The following is a 19,774-nucleotide window of genomic DNA, read 5'->3' on the forward strand; positions in this document are numbered from 1 at the left end:
GACTGCCAACGCTACACAGGGCCCGGGCCTAAGTCCTCGCGAGAGCCGCGGACTCCGGTGCGGGATGGCCGCTGAGCCGGGCGGAGCTGGCGCGCGGCTCCCGGAGCCGGCTCTCCGGCCCAAGACATGGCCCGGGGGCCCGGCCTGCTAGGCCGGCCTCGCCCCGACACGGTCGCCATGCCCAAGAGAGGGAAGCGACTCAAGTTCCGGGCCCACGACGCCTGCTCTGGACGAGGTGGGTGAGGGGGCGGGGGCGTCGAAAGGCTGGGTGCTGGCGGCAGGGAGGGGGTTGGACAGCGGCGAGGCGTGCGCTCGCTTGCCTGTAACGGGAGGGCGCTGAGGCCGGGGACCTGCAGGAGCCGGAGGTCTTGGCGGAGTGGACGCTGACGGAGCGAAGGCCTCTTCCTTTGAGGGTTGTTGCTGTATTTCAGTGACCGTGGCGGATTATGCCAACTCGGATCCGGCGGTCGTGAGGTCTGGACGGGTCAAGAAAGCCGTCGCCAATGCTGTGCAGCAGGAAGGTAGGCTGCCGACGAGTCTTTCGGACTCGGGCCGGGAAGGCAGAACTAGGTGTTTTATTTCCTGGAACTCCGCCTCAGTGTTTTTCTTGCAAAATCCTTTGGGCATCCTCCGGTGAACGTGTTTGCAGTCTTCAGTGGCCCGTCGTGTATTCGGAGGAGGGGAACGGGAGGATTAGCCAAGAGCAGTAGCAGTTTCTGTAGCAGAAATACTTCATTTCTGTCTTTGCATGGGGAAAAAAACAAACAAACAAAAAAAACCTTTGCGTTCTCTTCTGTAGTTTCAACTGCTTTTTTCTTGGTTATTCATCTTTTTCCTGTGATTCATTCACATATATTCTCCACTTCTTCTGCAATTTGCTTTCTTTGTGAAATAACCGTGAAGTATGCTTTTCCTTTTCTCAACGTTTTTCTTAAGTTTCAAGCCTTTTACTCAACAGATTCCTGAGACTTGTGCTTTTATGACATCTAGTCCCCAGCTTAGGAACAGGGCCAGATTGGCTTCATTTTCTCTCAAACATTGCTCCTCAGAACTCCCACAAATGAGAATAGCGTTCACTTTTTGTTTTTATCCTGCAGGGCTTATAGTGGGAGAATAATGCACTCCCTTTTTCTTCAGGTCTGAAGTTGACACTTTTAAGGAGTCAATCTCTGCAACTTTGGGGTCAGTTTGTTTATTGCTTTCCAGTTTTTAGTATTTAAATACTAAAATGTCTTTCTTTTTAGTTCTCAACCTTTCTACAGCAGACTCACTCACACTATTGCTTCCCCCCACTCTTTTTCCTTGTCCTCATCCTGTCTTAAGTCATTTGTATTTCTGGATGGAACTCTGCCATCTCATTCTCCCCTTATTTTCTTCTAGTAAAATCTCTTTGTGGCTTGGAAGCCTCCCAGGTTCCTGCAGTGGAAGCTCTTTCTGGGGTTGGTGAGCCCTGTGATATCATTGACAGCAGTGATGAGATGGATGCCCAAGAGGAGAGCATCCGTGAGAGAACCGTCTCCAGAAAAAAGAAAAGCAAGAGGCACAAAGGTATAGGGCTTGTTTGCTTTTGAATTAGTCCTGTCTGTGGTGATGGCTTGAAGCTGTTGTTCACTTCAGTAGCATTAAGAGGTGATACCAGTGGAGAACCAGGGTTTGGATCTTAGTAGTGGGACAGGTTTAATATACCAGGGCTTTCTGTTTTGTCTACATTTAAGAAGAAAGGAGGTTGGTCAGAGTCAGATTTCTGGAGCTCTAAACTCGAATATAATAGCCATTCTTTGAGAACATGTCATTATTGGGTGAAAACCCATATGGTAACATGAAAACAAAAAAATCTTTACATTTCTGGATTTCTGAACAGGTAAGAAATAAAAAATGTGGAAAAAATAGTTTTCCCAAGTATGTGGATTGCATATAACCGATTTCATTTCAGCTGGAGTTAGATATTACTATGGACCTTTAAGTGCTCTGCAATTATTAGTGTCTGCTTTATGTCTAATAGATACTGTGGGAAATAGAAAAATATGTGATTTTATACCTAAGGGCAATAAAACTCACACGAAGGAAACAAAGAAAAATAAACTAACAGTATATAATGTGTCAAACCTTCATGCAGTGGTTTGCTCTAGACTTAATTAATCAGACTTTCTTGGGTTAGTACCCAGAATAGCTATTCTTAAAGCTAATCTGGTTCCAGTGATCAGCTAGAGTTAGGGGAAGCTGATATAGTAAGTGATATATGTATTTTTGGTCTCAGATCTACCAGAATTTTTACCTGTACTTGAGAGTCAGATAACAGACATTTTTATTTACTGAAATATATTGAAATAATTGATAATTAATGAACTTTCATCACTTTGCAATTATGCCAGCTATTTTCAGTGAAACCATTGTTTTCCAGAAGGCCAAAATTAATACTGACATTCCTCACACTTCTTTGTTTTTTAATTTCTTGCTTGAAATCCCTACTCATCATCAACATGCTATTAGAGACTTCTCTCGCTCTGTTTTGTTTTTGGGCACATTCCATAGAATAGTTTCCAGACTTTTAAAACATCTTCATTGACATAAAATTCATTTTTTTAAAGTGTACAATTCAGTGGTTTTAGTGTGTTCACATGGTTGTTCAGCTGTCAACGTGATTTAAGTTTAGAACATTTCTGTTACTCTAGACAATTATATAATTATATAATTAGCATTATTCCTTATTCTCTCTCAACCCTCCCACTCCCCCTCACTCACGCCCCTGACCACTAATTTACTTTCTGTCTCTATAGATTTGCCTCTTCTGGATATTTCTTATAAATAGAATCACATAATATGTGGCCTTTTGTGTCTAGCTTTTTTCACTTAGCGTGTTTTCAAGTTCTTTCATTTTGTAGGATATATCAGTCCTTCAGTGTTTTTTTCAGTTGGCTATTTTGAATAATGCTGCTTTGAACACTCTTGCACAAGTTTTTGCATGGATATATATTTTCATTTCTGTTGAATCACATGATAACTCTAGTTTAACTTCTTGAATAATTGTCAGTGTGTGTGTGTTTTTAAAGATTTTATTTATTTATTTGAGAGAGCATGAGAGAGCATGAGCCAGTGGGAGGGGCAGAGGAAGAGGGAGAAGCAGACTCCCTGCTGAGCAGGGAGCTCAACATGGGGCTCAATCCCAGGACCCTGCGATCATGATCTGAGCTAAAGGCAGACATTTAACTAACGGACTAAGTCACCCAGGCACCCTGCTGGTGTGTTTTTTGAGGTTTCCATTTTACATTCCACCAGCAATGTGCTCAGAGTCAAAGTTTCTTCACATTCTCGCCAACACTTGTTATTGTCTGACTTTTTAAATCATAGCCATTTTAGTGGATATTTTGTGGTATCTCATGGTTTTGATTTGCATTTCTTTGATGGCTAGTGATGTTGAGCATCTTTTCATGTGTGCTTGTTGCTCATTTATATGTCTTCTTAAGAGAAGAAGAAATGTCTATTCAAATCCTTTGCCCATTTTTTTTTTTTTAAAGATTTTATTTATTTGAGGGATGACTGGGTGGCTCAGATGGTTAGGTGTCTGCCTTCAGCTCAGGTTACGATCTTGGGTCCTGGGATCGAGTCCCATGTCGGGCTCCCCGCTCAGCGGAGAGTCTGCTTCTTCCTCTCTCTCTGCCTCTCCCCCTTCTTGTGCTCTCTCTCTCTCAAATGAACAAATAAAATCTTAAAAAAAAAAAGATTTTATTTATTTGAGAGAGAGATCGGTTATAAGAGAGTACAAGCAGGGGGAGAAGAGGGGAAGGAGAAACCGACTCCTTGCCGACCAGGGAGCCTGACGTGGGACTCGATCCCAGGACTCCGAGATCATGACCTCAGTGGAAGGCAGGTGCTTAACCTACTGAGCCACCTAGGTGCCCTCCTTTGCCCATTTAAAACTCAGGTTATCTTTCAGTTACTGAATTGTGGGAATTCTTTGTATATTCATGATACTAGTTGCTTATCAGATATATGATTTTTGGCTTACAGACTTTTAGCTATAATTCATTTTTTAGTTGTTTGCTCTGCTTTACTCCCATTAGGAGGTTCCTTTATTCTAGTCAGACTGGTTGTTTTTTCCCCCATCTTTTAGCTTCTTTTTAATGAAACAAATACAGTAGAAGTCCCATCTAGCTCTTACCCAGAATTAACACTTACTGACTCATGGCCATTTTTGTTTCAGACACTATTCCCCAACTCCAACACACCCACTGTATATTATTCTGAAATAGTTTCCAGGTATCCTATTATTATCTCTAAATGTTTTGGCAGTTCCCTGCAAAAGACAGATACTCTTTAGCAACAAAAAAAAAGTCAATCATGTCTAAAAAAGTTTACGGTAATTTCTTGATAGCATCAAAATCCTGTTAAACTGGTCTCTTTATTGCTATCACATGTATTTTGTTTTTCTAAGTATCTGGGCTTCCTGTTAGCTGTTTATTTCAATTGGAATACTCTTGCTCTTAACCTGTACCTATCAAAAAGTTCTTTCTGTCCTTCATGGCTTATGTCTGTGGAGTTTTACTGATTCCATTTCCTATATTTTGAAATTTTTCTTTCCTTTTCCTTTTTTTAAAAAAAGTATTTTATTTATTTATGTGTCAGAGAGAGAGAGAGAGAGAGAGCGTGCATGCACAAGCAGGGAGAGCAGCAGGCTCCTGGCTAAGCAGGGAGCCCAGTGTGGGACTCGATCCCAGGACCCTGGGATCATGACCTGAACCAAAGGCAGACGCTTAACTGACTTAGCCGCCCCGGCATCTCAATTTTGAGATTTCTTAATAATGTTGCTTAAAACACTGACAATTATTCCTCATCAGTAATTATTGAGTTATGTCACTAAAGACAGAGAACATTTTTTTTTTTAAAGATTTTATTTATTTATTTGACAGAGAGAGATCACAAGTAGGCATAGAGGCAGGCAGAGAGAGAGAGAGAGGAGGAAGCAGGCTCCCTGCTGAGCAGAGAGCCTGATGCGGGACTCGATCCCAGGACCCTGAGATCATGACCTGAGCCGAAGGCAGCGGCTCAACCCACTGAGCCACCCAGGCGCCCAGAGAACATTTTTTTAATAGCACTCTGCTATGTAAAAGTCCTGAAGGATCTCAGTGGGAGAAAGACTGATAGTCATTTACCTTCTCTTTCAGAGAGAGACTTAATGTGGGAGAAGATGGGGCTCAAACCTGGTAGGACCAAGCCTTCAGTGGTCACTGGAGATTACAGGGAAGATTAAGAACCAGAAAAGAGGATGTCGTTTTAGACTTATGAAGAACCCAGTGCAATAACCTGACTGAGTGATACTGCTGCCATTAGCTTGAAAAGTAGAGGCAGCTTTGGGGAGGTATTGTAGTGTCTTTTTGCCCAGGAAACAGAAAGAAGAAAGCTGGTTTTTGGATAGTTCTGTGAAGTAGGTCTGAATTACAGGTTAGAAGTAGGATTTGTCCAGATGCAAGTGTATTTATGGTGTGTGAGATTTTAACTTGAACCTGAGACACCCAGTGGACCTCAGGGTCAAGAGAATGAACCCTAACAAAGTCTGAAAGAGGAGCAGGTGGGGATACATTGTCACAGGGCATCTGTGAATACTGAACCCCTGTGGCTGGAGTCATAGCTCAAACTGACATGAAATGAGGAACTAGAAGGAAAGAAACGTCTACAGGCATTTATTGAGTAATGAAAATATACCGTAACATACCGGATGTTTTACTGAGCTTATACTTTGACATTTCCTCATACCATCTTAAAATCAGTTGTTGTGTTAAATGACTGAACTGAAGAAAGTGTTTGGTGGAAGGGGACCAGGAGGGAAATCAGGGCAGAGTTTATGGTGCAAAGCTGGAATTTAGAGTAGAAACCCTGGGTCTTTTTACCTTAACTAGTGGTGAGGTTATATCTTCTTACTAGTGAAAAGGGCACAGGAATATTTTCCTTATTTCTGTTGAAGAATTGTTAGAATGGAATGATAGTAATGTGTGCAAAATTTTGAAAAACTTTGAAATCTTCAAAATAGTGTGTGAATAATAGTTGAAGAAAGGCCTGAAGAATGAGACCCAGTCACTTGGACAATAGGAAACAAAAGTTTCCAGCAGCTAGAAGAAGCAGGAAATCATGGGACTGAGATGCTATTTAAAACTGTTTTCTTAACTGTGCAAGCCCTGGGAGAATTGAGATGATTGGGGTCCTTAGTGTGTACATAATTGAAGGTCAGATGTATAATTCTTTTTTTTCTGTTTCAGAAGACCTGGACGGGGCTGGAGGAGAAGAATATCCCATGGATATTTGGCTATTGCTGGCCTCCTATATCCGTCCTGAGGACATTGTGAATTTTTCCCTGATTTGTAAGAATGCCTGGACTGTCACTTGCACTGCTGCCTTTTGGACCAGGTTGTACCGAAGGTGCGACCACAGAAACTCACTCTGTTATCTGTGTAGCTGATTTCATTGCTGTTTGTGATTTGGAGCTGCTCCCTGGATGGTGACCTCTTTTCATTTCCTTTATTCCATGCCTGGGCACGAGCCTAGTTTTGGACTCCTTGAGCCCTTATCTAATTTAAGTTTGATATTATTAATTCGTCCAGGTAATTGTCTTCCCTATGGTTGTCCCCTTCCCCCATCCAGTATCCACTTTGAGCAAAAAGTCTTGCTTCAAGTCTTAAAAAGCTGTGTTTGACTTGTTTTCAGAAGTTTATCTTAGCTAGAATTTCCAAAAGCTGCAGATGCCTATGTACTTAACCTTTCTAACTAGATTAGTTATTTCTTATTGGGTAGTTATCTTGAAGTATGTAGAGTTTTTGTACTTACACTGCTGAACGTATAGTCATAGGAGGGAGTGAATGATAGGGTTACTCAGACAACTAGCTTTTGATACTGGGTGCAGAAGTGTAATGAATATTATAAACTGTCAGTCAGGATGTTGTAGGAAGGGACTTGGAAGTGGAATGGTGTAGAGAACTTGCCCAGACCTGTGGTGGAGAACCTGCTGGTTCTTCAGTACACGTTCCTTTTGAGCAACTGAAGTATATTGTACTGGTGTCAGGTCCGAGACTTGTCATTTTTTAGAGTAAAATAGGATTTAAAATTTTAACATGGATGGAGGGAAGGATTAAAAGGTGTATGTGAATTGGGTTTTGCATAGCAAAGAAGCAAAAGTAGCTGAGAAACGAAGGAGGTGGTGATTGTGTGTGTGTGTGTGTGTGTGTGTGTGTATGTATGAGAGAACACTGGGGCCAAGCTAACTATTGGCCAGTAGAATACTGTAATTAAGTTCATACAGAGACCAGGAGTCCTGGGAGACTGAGCTAGATCAGGGGAGACAGGTCACATATTGGTAGGAGTAATGTGTCATGTTTCAGGCACTACACGCTGGATGCCTCTCTGCCTTTGCGCCTGCGACCAGAGTCAATGGAGAAGCTGCGCTGTCTCCGGGCGTGTGTGATCCGATCTCTATACCATATGTATGAGCCGTTTGCTGCTCGAATCTCCAAGAATCCAGCCATTCCAGAAAGTACTCCCAGCACATTAAAGAATTCCAAAGTAAGTGCGAATTATTGTTGGGGCCTAACTAATGATGTGGTGAACCTGTTAATACAGCTTATCTCTGGCTTCCTTGATGGGGAGGGCTAGGGCTGCCAGGGGGCTAATGTAAACTTCAGGGTTTCACTTCTCTCTAAGACATTTCTGCTCTGCTGGGCTGGCTTCTCTTCTCTTTACCTTAAAGCTTTCTTGTGCTTTTAGCATATTCTTGATTCTCTTTAATTTATTCTCATGCATTGTACATTGGATGTACTTTAGATGATTTTGATGGTCTGGGTTAGGAAGAACACAACTCACATGGTAGATGTAAACTGTTAATTTTTCAGGGTGCTATAAATCATGAGGCAAAGATACAGTATGAATACCTTAGTAATTTTCTTTTTCTAACATGACTTGATATCTGGGATTCTTCTTTCTTGTTGACCTCTTTAAAAGATTGTGGCATGGACTTCAGCATACGCTAAGTGCCCACTATTGCTAAGCTCTGGGCTAAGTCATTTCGGACACTGTAAGGTATTCCCACTCACAGATTTTAACTCTCTAAAATTCTTCCTGTGTCTTAGGCTGTATCTTATATCTTGGGATTTCCCCAGTAGTTTGTATTCATACATTGTATTCAAGTGTTTGGCATTCTTTTGATTGTAAATCAGTCTGTTAACCTTTGGCCCTTTCTCCTTTTCTCCATAACGAAATATCCAATGAACCCACCTTTGCCAAGCTAGACCATACAACAGATACGATTACTTAGGCAAGTTGATGTCTCAGCCTGTTTCTCCTTCAACTAATACCATTGTCTGAATTTTCTATCTTTTGAGTTAATGAGTAATTTTTATTACTCTGTTCCTACCCCAAATCTGGTGTTTTATAGCATTTTCTTTGCTCTTCTATTTTGTTTTTGTGTTTTGGATGTTCTGTAATGATTCTTCTCCCCTAGTTTGGCTCCAGTGTGGTAATACTCTACCTGATACATATTGATTGGTAGGGTCCTATTGGTCTCAAGAGTATCAGGGTTCCTTCAGAGGTTGCAAACTGAGAGGGTCAGGGCCATGGGCTGAGCTCAGTTTAATATCACACTAGCTGGTGGCTTTAGGGCAGGAGTAGAATGCGGGGCGAGTAGAATTTCACCCAGCAGCTGCTTCTGCTAGTAATATGAGCGGACAGTGTATCATCTCACATTTGCAGTTTCCCTCCCTCAGAAACATTTGATAGTATCAGACCAACTATGATGAAGTGGGGATCATCCCAAAGCTAACCATGCCAGGTATGAATCAGTTGCTGGGAGTAGGGCAGCATTGGGCAAACTCCTCATGCTTGACACATCCTAGCGGCTCCAGTGCACAATGCAAGTGCTACTGCCTAAATCGGAAGTACCTGTGTCTTCATATTCATGTCACTGTATATGAATTTTTTTTTTTAAAGTAGATTATAGAAAGCCAAGGTGGTGACAACTAAGGTCGTAATCCAGACAGTAAGCCCAGGCCACCTGGTTGCTGCTTTTGTGCCTTGTTAGAGATCTCTGAAGAGGATATGGGACCTGGAGTGACAGGTGTCCCATGCATGGCCTTGCCACTTGTATAACCACGATCGCATGGCATTCAGGGAGTTGGCAGCATGCCTAAAGGAAGTTGTCCCAGGTTCCTGGACTCCAGCTTTTCGTATTTGATTCTCCCTCTCTCTCTTTTCAATAGCATAGCTTGTATGGGACACTGGAGCCGCTGTGATGGCAGCAGAAGTATTTGCCCCTTAAAGCCAAGCCCATTATTTTTGATGGAACAGCAGGACGTACAGGGCATGTCTGAAGGGCAGGACAGCTGGCACGGCGGACGACCCACCCCTTATCCCCTGGGAGGTACTTAACTTCTTGTGTTAACCCTAGCTGTAGCCTGACTTTCATGGAGGGGCTTACTCTAGACCGAATTCAGTCCAGCTCTGTCGTTTTCACACAGGCTCTCTGCTCCCAGAAGGTCCTGAGTGGCTTGCTCCTGTTCCAGGAACGGCCATCTCTGCCTGCCTTATGGCTTTGTTATCATCTTGCCTGGTGGCAGCTGGCTGCCCTTATATTTTCATATAGAGGAGTGGCTTGCTGAATGTCCCAGTCTCTAGAGACCATGATTCTGTCTTTTTAACGAGAACAGTGGGGGTTGCCCTCAATAGCATCTGAGGTTGACTTATGTCGGTCCCTCTTCTCTTTACGGAATAGCCCTGGGACTGTCTCTTTTCATGTTGCACCAGTGTCAAATTGGGGGGGGTTCTCTATCTGTGCCAAAGTGAAATCTCAGCAATGGGGCTGTGGCTGGCCTTGGAGCTGTCAGACAGGTTTTTACTGATTATTTTTTATTTCCTTATTTTGAGTTTTTCCTTTTCTGTCTTTTATTTATTTATCTTTGGCTTATTTTATTTTTATTTTCTTACAGTGCTTACTCTTCTGGTGCAGAAAGATTGTTGGGAACAGACAGGAACCAATGTGGGAGTTCAACTTTAAGTTCAAAAAACAGGTATGTAGTCATATGTTCTCTTTGTTTTTCAGGTAATATGTTATTCTGATAAATTTCATTAGGCATAACATTGCCTCATTAAAATCCAGTAGGACACATCGACATTTACAAAAGTGCCAGGAAAAGAAAGGGTAAAAGGAATTGTTCTGTATGAAAGAGACACAGCAGTGTAAAAGCTGAATGAGTGGGGACTGGATCAGGGAACAAAGGGCTATAAAAGATACTTGGGACAATTCAGGAGATTTAAGTATTCTGTAAATGTTAGATGACATGAAATTATTGTTAATTCCTTAGGTGTGATAACAATACTGTGGTTATATATGTGTCTTTATTCCTTATTCATGCTGAATAGGGGTGGAGCGTCAGTGCTCCTTTCAGATGACTTTGCCCCCCTCCACCATTTTCTACATAAAATGAAACGTGGGAGGAGAAGAAGCAAATTTGGCAAAATATCTAATGGTAGGGGCTATACAGGAATTTATTTACTATTTTATTAACATTCTGTATAGTTGAAGACTTTCTAAAGGTGGGAAAAGGGGGAAAACTTGTTATAGCAATGTAGTGAGGTTATTTGCTTATAACTTTTTTGTTTTTCAAAACAAATATATTTGCAAACAACAAAAATTGATGTGATTTTATATCTGAAGCCGTTTGGGGGAAGTTATGAGGAAAGGGACCACTGCCAGGAGGCTATTTATAAGAAGACTAGATAGTATTCTACTCTGTTTCTGCCTTTTGCTTGGACTGTACCTGAGATCTTGGCCACAGAGGATCTCCTTTGCTTGTCTTTATTCTTACCCTCACTAGCTCCTTTTGTCCTTCTGTCTCCCCTCCTTAGTATCTCACTGAGGAGACCCATTACAGATAGGGTTAGTTATCCCTCACTTGATGGCCAGCAAGTTAAGATAAGTTTGTAATTAAGGTAAATCATATTTTTCCATTGATTTTTTTCATAAACATGGTTTTAGGGAAGAATTTTGGTTTCTAGTCTCTTGCTTTTTAATAAGATTTATCAAATGGGCTGTCCATTAGATGCTGATGGAAAGTCCACCATAGGATCTTTCTGGGAAGGGGCTGTAGGGCCATCTCAGCAGGGTTCAAGCTGAGAGCGGAATTAACTAACTACAGGAAGGTGAATGCTTAGGTTTCCTTTAGTTCTGAGACTTGTGGTTCTTTTATTTATGGTGCCTAGAGCTAGATGGCCACTTCTGCTTCTGCCCTTTTGTGCAGCAGATGTTCTTTGGAGTCCGAAGATTCACGAGGGATCACAGATTCAAACATTGGGGAGCTTCTGATAGAACTATAAGCTCCCATTTCTTGCCGGATAGCAGGAACTACCATCTAAATGAAGCATATACTCACTACCACATTGCCTATCCAAATATGTATCCTTTTCTTTCCAAGGGCAGGTTTTCCTTGAATTGTATAGAAACCAATATGTGTATAAAGAGAACGGTAGAATTTTCACTGATGATGGAGTCTTGGAGTTATCAGTATTTCCTCTAAGCCGTTTGAGTAATTCTCGGTTCTGTTTAGTCCCCTAGATTAAAGAGCAAGTGTGTGGGAGGGTTGCAGCCTCCCATTCAGTATGAAGATGTTCATACCAACCCAGACCAGGACTGCTGCCTACTACAGGTCACCACGCTCAATTTCATCTTTATTCCAATTGTCATGGGAATGATATTTACCCTGGTAAGTGGAGACAGATTGTCATCCTTAGCTCTTTTGTAGACTCTCACTATACCTAGGTTTTGAAAGAAATTTGTAAATTTAACCACTGAGGAGAAAATCTTTGAAGAATAGTTTTTTTAAAAGTCTGAAAGCAGACTTGTACATTAGGAATGGAGTTATTATTTTTTTAAATTGATGTTTCATTCTTTTTCTTTTTTTTTTTAAGATTTTATTTATTTATTTGACAGAGATCACAAGTAGGCAGAGAGGCTGGCAGAGAAAGAGGGGGAAGCAGGCTCCCCACTGAGCAGAAAGCTCCATGTGGGGCTCGATCCCAGGACCCTGAGATCATAACCTGAGCCAAAGGCAGAGGCTTAACCCTCTGAGCCATCCAGGCGCCCCTGGAGTGGAGTTAATTATATCTGAGAATATTTTATCTGTTTCCTTCTTACAGTAAAGGGAATGTTTTTGCATCTTGTGTGTAGTGATTAATATTTGAGAAACATTATCCTTTCAGGGATAATAGTGAGGCTTATATATGAGCACTGTATGTCAGGACCTTGAGGCTTGCTTCTGGTGTCATAAGTGGAATACTAAAATGTAGGGTGATCAGCTCTGTCCGTTATGTGATGATGACTATTCACGTCTTAGCTAAGAACTAGATTAGTAAATAACAAATATGTCTCTGATATATTTTCTAGGTTTTTAAAAATTTTAACTGGGTCGAGAACTTGAGAGTGTATGCAGTTTGTTTTCCCTGTCCTTTAGGCTTATGCTCAGAGATATTTGGGGTTTCCCACTCTGCTCTGAAAATAGCTTTGTTATTTATTTATTTATTTATTCATTCATTTGAGATAGAGTGAGCGAGGGAGAGAATAAGAGCTGGGGTGGGGAGTGCAGAGGGAGAAGGAGAAGCAGACTCCCCACTGAGCAGGGAGCCCCACACAGGGCTTGATCCTGGGACTTCAGGATCATGACCTGAGCTGAAGGCAGATCCTTAATGGACTGAGCCACCCAGGCACCCAGCTTTATTCTTTTTTTAATGGTGAAATAAATAATCCATGCTTCATGGAAAGAATTTAAATAATACATGAATACATGGAAAAAGTAAAGGTGACCTAGGCTTTTACTGGCCTATAACTATTTACCTTTTGGCAACTGTTCTTTCATGTATCTGTTATTATGTACTTGTATACCCATTCTCTTAAATAATTTTGTTTAACTGAGATTATATCTTTTATGCTGTTTTGGTTGTTAGGCACCTCACCCCTCCCTCTAGGTTAAGTCACATTAGTAACCTAGTTATATACCCCTATTCCATGGACTTCATATTCACAGAATTCTGTTCAGACCAGCATATACGTAAACAGATCTAGAGAATTTGTGGTGTATTTTACCAAAAACGTGATCAGATGTATGTTTCATGCATCTTGTTTGACTTCTCAACAATATCTCATCAGAACCCCTTCAAGTCATTTTGTATAGTTCCAACCCACTTTTAAAAAATTGGTTTCAGTGCTAGTCTATGTGCATGTATCCTAATTTATTCAGCCATTTGAGAGGCTTTCTTTAGCATAGTTTAAATGTGAAGAATTTCATTTTGTGGCCTAGTGTAAATTTTATCTAGACTGCCTTGTTTCAAAGAGAGCCATGGGAAAACAAGGTTGTTTAATTTGGGTACTGAATTTGCTTTCTCCTCCTAGTTTACTATCAATGTGAGCACGGACATGCGGCATCATCGTGTGAGACTGGTGTTCCAAGATTCTCCCGTCCATGGTGGTCAGAAACTGCGCAGCGAACAGGGTGTGCAAGTCATTCTGGACCCAGTGCACAGCGTTCGACTCTTTGACTGGTGGCATCCTCAGTATCCGTTCTCCCTGAGAGCATAGTTACTGCTTCCTGTCCCTGAGGGCAGCCCTGAGCTAGGCCAGTCCATTAGTAATCAGATTCCAGTTTGGAAGGGGTGTCTGGATTGTATATCTGGTTAATAATGCACGTGCTCTTCCGGTTCCCCCGGGGCTCCTGTTAGGGAAGGAGAAGGATAGAATCAAGAGGAAAAACAACTATGATTTATAAACATATTTTAATGTAAAAATTTGCATTTGAAAGGAGAAACCGGGCCCTATTTTCTGTGTTAAACCCCATTTGGTGCTATTGAGTTGTTGTTCTTTATTCTTTTATCCCAGCAAAAATGAATGATCTTGCTGTAGGGAAAAATTAAACTCATCCATCTCCGAACAAGGAAGTTTCAGCATTCCCTTGTGATCAGAGAGGAGCCTTTGAGGCCTGAAATTGTTGCTACTGCTGTTTCCCATTAAGCTGCCCCTCAAATTCAAGTGAATATTTTCTCTTCTCCCTTTACCCTTCTCCAGAAATAAAGCAGGTGACAGGGTTTTCAGAATCTTATAAGATTGACTTGTGTATCTTTCTTTAAAAATAATTTTGGATATTTATTGCGTAAATATTCTTTTTCCAATTTTGGATTTTAGGATTTTTTTTTTTTTTTTTTTTTTTTGCATGAGGTTTGATAGTGATGGTGGTGATGACTTTGTGCCCTTCATACTATACCAGGAACTTTGTGAAATATCTCTAATTCTCATGATCCTGCAAGGTAGGGATGCTCTTCCCATTCTGTAGTTGAGAAAACTGCATCAGTGACTTACCCAATGCCATATGGCCAGGTCTTTTTGCTAAACCACAGTTAAAAAGTTCAGTTTCATTCCCTGTGGTAGATTGTGGCAAAGGGGATTAGGCAGGCAGAGTGTACATAGATAAGAAAGTAAAAGGGTGAATAAAAATTTGATTGTGGTATACCTTATCCCTCACCAGTCTAAAAGGTGTATAACATTGATGAGTCTTTGAAATGATATGTTTTAAGTAAATTGTAAAACTAACCAAGAAAGGCAGGAAGGATAAGAAGCACAATGATATTTTCATTGAATTGTTAGAAAGGCATTTACTATGCTGAAGGTCATTTAAAAAAAAGAATGCATCCCCATGTTAAAACTAGCCTCCTGAACTATAAGCACTTAGTGACCTTATTCTGCTTTGCCAGGCCCTGTGCTGCCCATCATCCTTTGTGCCCACAGGCCTTTCATCCCTGCAGAAATGCTAATGTCCTGTTAGAGGGCTTGCTGTAGCTGGTGTACTCTGAGAAGAGGATCGGGGGTAGGATTTTGGTTTTATTTTCTTTTTGCTAAGGAGATAACCTTGCTACTTGTCCTCCCTCCTGAGCCCTCCAAGTTAGCCAGTGAGCTGGGTATTAGCTGGATGTTGCCATGAGATGGCCATTAACATAATATTCTTAGAACATGAAAATCTTGTGGGGCAGTTATTATCACAAACCAAATTGTAAAATTAGTGTTTTTTTCCTTAATCATCCTCCCTAACCCCTGTTATTTAAAGAATATTCTTAGGAAGCATCTGCTTAATACAGCTGCTAGCAGTTAAACGTTTTTCCTGCACTGAGGGTGGTACTAAAAGCTGTTTACATGGAAAGTGAGCCTGGGTCAGTGAAAATCAGAATTTGCGCAAGTAAATGATAAAAAAACAATAAAAGAACCCAAGGACAGTAAGCACCTTGGACAATAAGTACCTTTCACAACCAAAAGTTGCTTCTTTGAGGCAGAAGAAGAGAAGCACAGAGTTCTGGTTCCCTGGACTGAAGATACCTAGAAGTAGAAGGGAATTATTCTGGTGGATCCATGTCCTTCCCCATTTGAGAGTTACCTTTAAAAGGGGAGTGAAATTAATTTGGTTTAATAATTGTGTTCCGACTCATCCTTTTAAGTTTTTATATTAAACTTTATGATGATAGGTATAGTATTAGGTGTCATCTCAGCTGTTCTCTTAGCATGATATTGACAGACACTTGGTGAAGTGTATTATCATGGCTTCTGCCTTCCTTCTGCTTTGACTGAGTTGCCTTTTCTAGGATGATTCATTTTAGTGAAAGGATGTGTGAAGTGTCTCAGATTTCCTTTTGAAGAACCCCAAACCACCTGGAGAAGAATTGGAACTTCTCGACTACTTTTGTAAAAACTGCTTTGTAATATTCACTTTTAAAAATACATGTCTTGATTTTGCTCTCAGGGTCAAACAAAATAACACAAATTTAGCTCCATTTCTCACCCTTATAATAAATCAGAATTACTCAAAATTTCCTGCCTTCTACTGAAGATACAAGGAAACTAAGCCAGTTGGTGAATTTATTGAAAGAAAAAAATAAAGGAAAGGTTGTGTGTGCCACCGATTTCAACTATGTACAGTGTTTGTTGTAGAAACTTGCGTGTGTATTTATAAATATGTACACATTGCGTGTATGTAAAAATTCTTTGCACTTGTAGCAGTGCTTAGTGGGTATTGTAAAGGATTGAGTAGGCACTGTGATGACACTTCACAAACCAGATGGGAAAGATGCAATTAATAGCCACACAGGACAGGGTAAGGAGCAATTCAGGAAAATGGAGAGATTTAACTAAAATTTGTCAGAAATCTGGCATTGAGACTGTCTTCATACTATGTATATATAACAAACATTTCATATTCTAGTAACAGTGTTAGCACAGCCAGGGGCCTGAATTTCACTCAAGTGCACACTAGGGCAATGTATCTGGATTTCGACATTCTCCACTTAGGAAACAGATGCTACCAAGAGAAGGGTAATAAACGGGCGCAAGAGAGCAGGTGTGAAGGGTGACAGACCGTTGGCAACGATAACAAGGCCAGGACCGAGGTCAGTTTAGTGAGCAAGTGGTTAGATGAACAAGGGTGGAGGTCAAATGGAGGAACAGTACATGTGCTGCACCTCACTGGGAAGGAGAGGGGGCGCCACTGAGCACCGAAACTTTAGTCGTCCTGGGTAAAATGGTTTTCAGCCACCCCAGCGCAGGCCAAGTCAAGATGGCGCGCAGTAGCAAAGTGGCTCTCGTCACGTGTTGGGGAGGGGGCGTGGCCTCGAGGGAGCCTACCAGGCCCCGCCCTTGGGGGTGGGGCCAGAGGCCTTCCGGGAGACAGGGGCGGGGCGCTTCGACGCTGGCGGAGGCTGCAGCTAGCTACCTCCGCGCCCGCTCTGCTCCCTAGGACGCGTCGGGCTCCCCGGGTGGGGGGCGGCTCCCTTCCTCTTCGCAGCTAAGCAGCCTGTCTTTCGACTACTGCAGGCAGGTGAGCGTCCAGAACATGGGGTGGGGAAAGGATGCCGCTTTTCTCACCTCCAGCTCCCCTCCACTTTGGGGAGGGGTCTCTGTCTAGCGCGCATTGGAAAACAGCATCGTTTTACTCCGGATGTGTCTCCTGCGGCTGACATAGATGCTGCTCCCTCCGCCGCTCCTCGCCGGCCTTTGCAGTGCCCTGTGCCCTTGGGGGTGAGAATTGGGGGGTGATGCCCGGTTTGCGGGAGGGCGTGGAGTTCGCCCTCAGCTCCATCAGCCTCGGAGGAGGGGGGCTGAGTTGGCAAGTCTCCCGGTGGGAGCTGGATGGACTGCGCCCCCATTAACCATCCTGGAGAGTCAGAGAAAAAGCACCTCTTAGCTCCTGGGCCAGCTCCGCTCATTTGGACACAGGAGGTGCTGAGGTTTTCGCGCTTACCGGGGGTCTTAATCCTTCCCGCGTTGCTGCTAACACCCCTTATTAATGTCGCTAGCTCTCTGTTCCTTAACTGTCAGTCTCAGGCTCTGCCAGAAATGCCCCCGTCTCCGCAGTGCTAGGGCGATGGGATGGAAGGAGCGGCCAAACTGAGGTCTGGCGGGGGTGGGGGAGAGAGTGGGCGCAACCGGAAAAGAGGGCTGGAATAGATTCCTGAACTGGGAGGGTGGGAGTAGGGAATTGACTTTGGACCACGCCGTAGGGGTGTTTTGGTGTTTTCCGGTATAGATCCTGCAGCGTTTGATGATGGGTGGGAAGAGAGAGGTCGGTTTGGAGGACTTGGAAATGTGTGGGTGGTTTTCTTTGAGGAGGAGGAGGAGGGCTCCAGGAGAAGGTGCCATTAGGTGCTGATGTCACCTTTGAGGAGAGGTATGCTGGTAGTATCCATTAGAGGGATATGGGAGTTGGGGCTGCTGTTCTGCTGTTCTGTGGTGAGCAAGTGGTTAAGGAGGAGGCTCTGTTTAGCATGGAGATCCCCTCCCGGTGGGAGCTTAGGGGTCCCCTCTGGTAGCTAGGTTTCAGGGACTTCCCTCCTTTCCGGAGGTGTTGGAACTGATACCCAGTAGTTTGTTCAATACTCAGCAAACATTTATTGGGCACCTACTATATGCCAAGCACCATGCTATGTGGTGGGTCTTCTGAAGGCAATTTAGGTCCATGGAGCAGCTGAAAGATACACACAGTAGGCACTCTCTTAACAGCCCCTACTCCCCATTTTGTTACATCTGCTATTACATTATAAAAAAGCAGAGCCCTGTCCACGTGCTTTCAAACAGCTGTCCGAACTGGATTCCAACCTACTCACCCCCTACCACTGTTAACTGGCCAGGTAGTCCCGAGAGAAGCTGCCTTAGCAAAAGGAACAGTTTGAATGAATTCGCTATTTTCTAAGACTCTGACGCCTGAGAAGGCTGCCTGAAAGAAACAGCTTCTCAAAATAATGAGATGATGAGTAGCACAGTGGTTATTGGGGGCTAAGAATGTAGCGAACAGCTGGCACAGTGGGAGATGCGGGCTCTGGAAGATAGAAGAGTGTGGGGGAAGGGGGTGTGAAGTGAAACCTTGTCCGGTTGAGCTGGGTGTATGCTGGTGAGCAGGTCATGATGTCAGAACTGCGGCGTATATGAGGTCTGGTCTTTGGGTGATAAGGAGGGATTGGAGGAGGGGCAGGGCAGGCAGCTGGGCTCCTCGGTCTCTTTTCTGAGTTGATGGCTGGAATCTCAGAGTTGGCAGGTGTCATCAGGGACTTCAGTGGGTCCTTTCAGAGCCTCTGAGAATAATAGGGTGAGAGCTGAGGGGAGGAGGAGGAGCCAGGGTTCAAGCCCAGTGGGCCAGGGAGCTGGGGTCAAGGGTCTTTAGGGTATGGAGGCCCTAGCTGAGGCCTTTTTCTGCCAGGGATACTCTCCCATGGGGCTCTGCACCCTTGGATGGGTCACTGTAGAGCAAGGTGTAGCTTCTGATGGGCACAGAGTTGCATGTGGCATGTGTGTCCTGGAGAGGAGCTCGTAAGGAGCAGGGGGGACCACAGCACGGACAGCTGCCTCAGCGTCTAGGTCCCAGGTATGGGACCTGGAGAAACGAAGGGGAGGTCAGAGGGAGGGGCGGTGTGTATCGCAGCCACATGAAGACACCATCTGTCACCCTCTGGCCTGCTAGCTCACTGACCTATAATTAGCTCTGGAGGGCATCCTGTGTTGGCTCACAGGAGCGTGGCACTTCAGATGGCCAGGAGAGTAAAAAGTACTGGGATGGACCGTGGTGAGAGGGGCAGCTTCTAGGGGCCCCTCAGTCTCTGCTGTGCTGGGAGGAGCCCACGGGAACTGAGAATGCCTCGAGGGCAGGGCCCATGAGGGCTAAGGGTGGGGGTGTGGGGATAGTGGGAGAAGTAGCTCTGAGCTAGCATGGTGTGAAACTCCTGGGCTGGGCAGAGCTTGAGGATGGCCCTCTTCTTGGCAATGGCTCTGCGATTACACAGGAAACATGACTGCTGCCCAGCTCATTGCTTGGCTTGGTTGGGTGCTGCAGACCACCCCCACTTCCGGCCCCCATCAAGTGTCTTCTATTCCCTTGGGTGAAATCAACTCTAACACAGAGCAGCTTGTTGCCTGTGGGGCTTCGAGGCCCTGGCTGAGGCTGCTTCATTCTGAGAGAGCTGGAGGAGAAACCGCCACCAGTAAATTAAGTCGGTCATACTCCAAGTGGTTCTCTGCGCTGACCCCCAGGCTGTGCCAGAGACTGGGCGTTTGGTCACGTGCTACTCCCTGTTGCTTTTGAACCATGGCGTGGGGATGGCAGTCTGCCTTTTCGCAGGGGATACATTCCAGGACCCTCAGGGGATGCCTGAAACCACAGGTAGTACTTGGATCCTGTGTACTCGGATCCTATTTTTTCCCCAAGCTCCACACCTATGATAGTTT

General features: G+C 43.6%; 2 protein-coding genes across 6 annotated transcripts in view; both read left to right on the forward strand.

The window, feature by feature from the left end:
* Nucleotides 1-12: 12 nt before the first annotated feature.
* Nucleotides 13-15,966, forward strand: TMEM183A (transmembrane protein 183A). Of its 3 annotated transcripts, none has more exons than XR_004280043.1 (8): nt 13-235; nt 432-521; nt 1,381-1,548; nt 6,252-6,411; nt 7,368-7,548; nt 9,237-9,397; nt 9,963-10,043; nt 11,580-11,597. XR_004280043.1 is itself a non-coding variant. In XM_032317886.1 (8 exons), exons 1-8 carry the CDS (start codon nt 127-129, stop codon nt 13,601-13,603), a joined length of 1,131 nt encoding a protein of 376 aa, XP_032173777.1. In that variant the 5' UTR covers nt 13-126; the 3' UTR covers nt 13,604-15,966. The 3 variants fall into 3 exon arrangements, 2 of the variants coding, with proteins under 2 accessions (XP_032173777.1, XP_032173778.1); XM_032317886.1 differs by lacking the exon at nt 9,237-9,397 and adding an exon at nt 13,418-15,966 and having other exon boundaries at nt 11,580-11,735; XM_032317887.1 differs by lacking the exon at nt 9,237-9,397 and adding an exon at nt 13,418-15,966 and having other exon boundaries at nt 6,255-6,411; nt 11,580-11,735.
* A 753-nt stretch (nt 15,967-16,719) lies between these two features.
* Nucleotides 16,720-19,774, forward strand: part of PPFIA4 (PTPRF interacting protein alpha 4) — a 46,558-nt gene continuing 43,503 nt past the window's right edge. For all 3 annotated transcript variants that reach the window (XM_032317881.1, XM_032317882.1, XM_032317880.1), the window contains exon 1: nt 16,720-16,877. The gene's annotated coding sequence lies outside the window, so the exon portion shown is untranslated. The remainder of the gene's footprint in view (nt 16,878-19,774) is intronic.

This window comes from Mustela erminea, chromosome 17, assembly GCF_009829155.1.
Source record: "Mustela erminea isolate mMusErm1 chromosome 17, mMusErm1.Pri, whole genome shotgun sequence".
Classification (NCBI taxonomy): domain Eukaryota; kingdom Metazoa; phylum Chordata; class Mammalia; order Carnivora; family Mustelidae; genus Mustela; species Mustela erminea.

Excerpts from the sequence above, each read along its gene's own strand:
- TMEM183A (XM_032317886.1), top strand. The coding sequence starts at position 127 with ATGGCCCGGGGGCCCGGCCTGCTAGGCCGGCCTCGCCCCGACACGGTC. Across the intron at positions 1,549-6,251 it reads GAAAAGCAAGAGGCACAAAG|AAGACCTGGACGGGGCTGGA; the intron begins GTATAGGGCTTG and ends TTTCTGTTTCAG. Across the intron at positions 6,412-7,367 it reads TGGACCAGGTTGTACCGAAG|GCACTACACGCTGGATGCCT; the intron begins GTGCGACCACAG and ends GTCATGTTTCAG.